The 5,663-nt window shown below is 38.2% G+C and overlaps 1 protein-coding gene across 1 annotated transcript in view; it reads left to right on the forward strand.

Moving 5' to 3' along the window:
• CENPW (centromere protein W) overlaps window positions 1-5,663 on the forward strand; it is a 90,430-nt gene that overhangs the window by 82,850 nt on the left and 1,917 nt on the right. The window contains exons 2-3 of the mRNA XM_009645203.2: window positions 3,882-3,895; window positions 4,857-4,970. Coding sequence (XP_009643498.1) covers window positions 3,882-3,895; window positions 4,857-4,970 — 128 coding nt within the window. The remainder of the gene's footprint in view (window positions 1-3,881; window positions 3,896-4,856; window positions 4,971-5,663) is intronic.

A 5,663-nucleotide genomic window follows, 5' to 3' on the forward strand; every position in this document is an offset into this window, starting at 1 on the left:
TGCTCCAAGCAGCCGGCTGCGGTCCCCCGGCGCTCGGGCGGCGCGGTGAGCTCAAAGGGCTGAATCCCTCCAGCTCCATGAGTAACTGCCCCCGGGAGCCTGGGGTCGTAGCGCAGGGCCGGGAGCAGTTGTGCTTTCGGCCATGGCGGGCAGCTGCGGCTGCCCTGGGTGCCTAGGGGCAGGGGTCCCTAAATAGCGACGGGAAGTATTTTATCGCTTGGAAGAGGTGGACTGATGGATTGCGCGCACTGGAGCACTTTGGAGTTGCTGGGTGTAATGGGATGTCCACTTACTACTAAAGGTGTTTCTGGAGTGACCTGTAGGCAGAGGGGAGGCAAAGTTTGTGGGGAGACGGACGATTGGTGTAGTCTAATAAAACACTAATAAGTAGTGATTGCAGCTTCTGCTTTGCTGGTGGCTACTGTATTGTGGGTTTCTGACAATTTGGGGATTCGGGGGACAGGCTGATGGATAAATATTCTGTCACTATGTGTACATGCTGATGTTTAAAGTGTTTGGTGTAAGCTGATTGAGAAACAGGAATTTGGATTACATGGCTGAAACGTATAGATTTTTGTTGTTTATCTAGAGCAATTAGCGTATACATATATCAGTCAGCTGAATTGTGATTAATGAATTGCTAAGCTGTTAAGGCATCCTGAATGATTGTATTTCTGTAGAAGGCCATCCAAGTAATCTCTGTCCCGAAACTAAGGAATTACATGCCTCGTTAGTAGTCTAGTGAAGAGAAGGAGGTGTTTGGATCCTGTTCATGGTTTAAGAACACCTGCTGTAAAGGTGTGGGGATAACAGAGCCATATTGAACAAGCTTCAGAAAACTAGGGCCAACAAAGCTGGATTCCTTCTGACCTGCAGTAGGGATTTGTGGCATAGGAAGGGTTCGTCTCACCAAGAGATGACTTGACTACAGCAAGGAAACCTGACCTCAAGAGAGAGCTTGTAGTAGCTGCCATGTTGGGCAAAAAATCTGTGCGTAAAAAATTCTTTGAGGTGACTTAATAGGCTTAACTTGCTTGACTGTCATGCTCTCTTGTTTTCAAATATGTGTGATTCTCAGAGCATTAATGCATACTGTACACAAGTATGGTCCCTACCTTGAATTGTAAGTCCATGTTTCATATGTGTATAAAAGCTGTGTTTTGCAGCATCTTGAAGACTGGTATCTGGATATATGAAGCTGAATGTAAATATACAGAATTAAAAATATAATGAGATTAATATGAATGAATATGGTAATTACATGAGAGGATTTATGTTTGAATGTAAACAGTACATATTTTTCTAATTGGTCTAATAAAAATATGATCTCTTCCTACTGCTTTTTCTATCTTTGGCATATTTGATGGACTAAGGACCTGGCCCCTTGCTACTCGTGCTCAGACCCACTCAGGGCTTATGCAGTAGAATGCAGCAGTCAACTAATCAAACTTACACATCACTAATAACATTTTTTATAGTCATTGGTAGCAGTTGGTCTGTGTTTCCATGGACACGTTAATTTGGCTTCAAGGTGGTGTAGCTGTCTGAAAAGGTGTAAGCGGGACATCCTTCCAAATCTTGGCCATTGGTTCCTATCTATTCCCTGTCCTGGCACTAGTATTCTGTGGGCTGCAAAGACAATCCGAGAATTGATTTGACTGAAACTAATGAACAACAACAATCTGATCAAGCTTAAAATATGGCTATGTTAACACTCACTCCAACACAAAGGATGAGATGAGAATGAATGGGGTGGAAGCTTAGATTATTGGTTTTGGTGATGTCAAATTAAATGGCCTTTAATCTTAGGAGGATTGGCTTTTTTATTTTACCTTTAAACAGGAATGTCTAGGGGTGGCGAGTTGCCCATGATGCCCTTCAACTAGGCATGTGGCTAACAGCTCTTCAACTCTTTATTTTTATGAATAAATAATCAACACTGCTGGAATTTTGCTTTATTTAAAAAAAAAAAAAAGGGGGGGGGGGGTGGGGGGATGTGTTTTTTAGTGTCTGTTATTCCCTACAACCTTGTAAGAGTGATTAGATTGCATGCTTTAGAAATTTATATAGTATCTCTCTTAACAGGATGAAACCATATACGTTTTGAGCAGAGTGCGTGTGTCGTCTTCAGAGAACTATGAGAATTGGCTAGTTCAGTTTCTGGGCTGCCTTCCTGAATGATCCACGCTTTATGTTTGAATCTATTGTGATACACAGGCAGTCCACTGAGGAGGTCTGCCTACTTGGCTTATGACATAATCAGATTGTTTTCCTTTTCCTTGACTTTCTGCTATTATTTTTTCCTTGATAAGCCAATGGCTGCTTACCTGATAGTTACTAACAAGTTTGGAAGACGTAAGAATTCAGATAATTTTGTTAAATACTTGAATGGAGTTTCTTCTTCACTTTTCAGATTTTTTCGATCAAGTCTCTTTTTGAAATTTGACGCTTTGTCAGAACCTATTTCCTAAGTGTTAACATCTTTCTCTGTGCAGAGTGTAGGTAACAAATTTCATCAAACTTTCTCAAGAAGCTATTTTTTGAAGGAATGTTTTTTGAGTAAAGAGATAGGGATAGCATTTAAGGTTTTTCTGATGCTCTTGGAACTCAATTATTTACCTTTTTGAAAATATGAGGTAAAGATTTTGGTACAGAAGTTCAAATATTCCCCCTGCAATGGTCTGAGAAGAAAAGCTGCAAACTTTGCTTTAGCTTGAAATTACAGAAGAAAACCAGGAACTCAGCTGCTTGTTTTATGATAGAAGGGCAGGTTTGTATTTCCATTACAGAAAAAGCTTAAAGTGTTGCATTGAATGACCCCCTTTTTTGTTCATTATTGGCACAGAATGGTGAATAAGTGTACATTGAAGGCAAAATATCAGTCTAAAGAATTGTTCTGAAGTTACGTCAGCAAAACAAAATTATGGAGTTTGTCCCTACTATTCATTAGTTCTGTTGAACAGGTGTGTCAAAGTTGCTCTACAAGCAGTATTGTGAGTTTTTTGCATATGTTCTTAAAAGTTTACAACCTTTCTTTTATGGGAAATAAACATTCTGTTGTGTAAGGTGGTTTTCACGAGTAGTTCAAAACTGTTTTTAAATTTTATGAGAAGGGACAACAATCTAATACGTAGTAAAGAGATGTCTTTAAACAAATGTGGTATCACTTACATACTTGTCAGTAACTGTCCCATTCAGTCATTCTGCCTTTCACTAGCCTTTCTCAATTGCTTTGAATAATCTGGAATATTTATTAACATGTGTGCTCTATTGTGGAATGTTCTGATTTTAGTTATGTGACTGTTTATAGGCATTCAGGCAAAGCTTCTCTACGTTCAGCAATTCACTTTGAAAATAGGAAAATAAAGGTACAGTGTTCCTGAAAGAAGATTCAATTTTTAAAGGCAGTTTTAAAATTAACACTTTTGCCTTCAGGTGTCTCAGCAGGAGGGCCTGTGTATGGAAGCTTTTGTGCTGCCTCCCTCTTCTCCCACAGGTTGTTTCCAGAAATCTAACCTTCATGTTGATAAGTTTAATAATGAGAGTTCTAATGTTGAATGCTATATTAGTGCTACTGCTTGATTCCGTTGGAGATTATTTCTGTGTGAATAACTAAAGATTAGTTTAAAAATGGCTTTGATATTTTGCTAAATAGATCTGCTTTTTTGTGTAGTAGATGCTTCCAAACGATGCCAAATATTATGTAAATTTATCTGTCGCATGTTGGCTTCATTTTGTCCAGGAGATGAAAAAAACCTAAATTGTTTGTCATATGAAGACTGAAATGCCTGTCCTCCAAGAGATTCTTTGTGCTGCAAACCCAATGGCAAAATATTTCCTATAAAATCTAACTTTTAACCTTGCCCTTTATATCTTTCTAGGCTTTGCAGAACAGGTATGGCAGAATAAGTATATCACCTAATTTGTATAAATAAAATTTTCATGTATTTCAGCAATATTTTTCTGAGCGCTTGAATGAAAAAGTATTTTTATACACTTTACAAAGTTACTATTGTTTGAAAGTTTAACTTACAAAAGGTACAACTACTGATTTTCAGGTTGGACTATTAAAATAGTTCACATAACATCTGTGAAATGGTAGAGGTTTGTATTATAGGTCCCTTATTACACAGGGGTGCTTTTGCCTGGCAGTTTTTAGTCCAAGTTGGAGCAGTTCCTTGCCTGCTGAAAATTTTTGCTGCTTCTGTACTAGCAGAGCAGCATTCTGTATTGAATGGAATATTGCCCTACCAGTTCTTTTCAGGTAAAAAGGTTAAGTAAGTGATGAGCTGGGAAAAAATGGAGGAACCTCCTGACAGTGGAGAATTTCTTGTTCTGGAGAAATTAATGTCAGTGCTCCTTTGCGCTGGAAAGGGGCAGAAGTCCTTGAACTTGTCTGTGGTCCATTTGGTGATAAGGGAGGGATGAATTTGCTGTTCATTAAAAGTCTGGCCATGGTAGTCACTGGATGCTGACTACATTTACTAGTAAGCAAAAAGGCTCTTTCTTATTCTCTGACATTTATGTTTATATTTTATTGTAAAAAACTGCTAAGAAAAATCAGAGTTGATTTCTGTTAGATCAGGTTTTGTTTGTTTGATCATTTCTAGACCACTTTTACAGTTTAAGTGTACTAAATTTAAACTGTATTTACAAGCATCTTGCAGTAAGGAGTGTCTTGGGGATTTATAACAGAGTGGTACTTTGTTTTCCTGAGAACACCTTTCAGGACTTTGGAAGCAGTCTAATATGTGAATCTTGTGTCTCAAACAATGAACCTCTAAAAAAACCAAACTGTGCTTAAACAGTTTGAAACCTTCTTGATTTTTTTTTTTTTTTTCTTCCCTCTTTTAAAGGTGCCTTTGAACTTCTTACTGTTTCTCCATCGGCTAGCAGAAGAAGCCAGGACAAATGCTTTTGAGAACAAAAGTAAAATAATTAAACCTGAGCACGCTATAGCTGCAGCAAAGGTAATGAGGCTTTTAAAATATTTTTTTGTTTAATGTAAAATTTATTATGACAGCATATGCAAAAGTTTTCTGTGTTAGTGTTGATAAGATTTTATTTATAATCCAAAAGCTGCAGAAATGTACTGTTCTTTAATCCATCGTTGGCATAATTCACTGTTACCAAGACATCAGGTTAACTCTCCTTGCCCTGTTAAATATAGCCCTACTTCTCTTGACTATTCCGTGTTTAAATTCATAGTTCCAATATGCGGGTAAGTCTACACAGTAGTCTACCAGCAAGCATCCGTGGGCTTGGAAGCTCAGGGAACAGGAGCAAATTCCAAAGTTGGAGGATCTTTATTTCAGATGATACTGTATCAAGGAAGCATGTTCTCTTAACTTCAGTCATATAAATGAAGCTGTATGGAACGAGTGAGAAATAGTTCAGAGAGGTTCAAATATCTTCCTTACACCTTCAGTTCTTACCTGTTTAGTCTGAAAGGTGCTTGAAGTGGATTCTTGCAGCATTGTGCGGATACTACTTGAACAAACATACTTTGTGTTTGGCAAGGGAAGAACTAAGGGAGGTTTGAACTCTGTGGATTGCTGTGTGGGTAGTTCAGCATAACAAAAATTGCTGTATGAATATCTGTGAAAGAGGAATCTTCTGCATTACAGAGCATGGCAAGTTTTGCGTACATGCAAAAGAAGGGA

This window comes from Egretta garzetta, unplaced genomic scaffold (genome assembly GCF_000687185.1).
Source record: "Egretta garzetta isolate BGI_Z169 unplaced genomic scaffold, ASM68718v1 scaffold18, whole genome shotgun sequence".
NCBI lineage: Eukaryota > Metazoa > Chordata > Aves > Pelecaniformes > Ardeidae > Egretta > Egretta garzetta.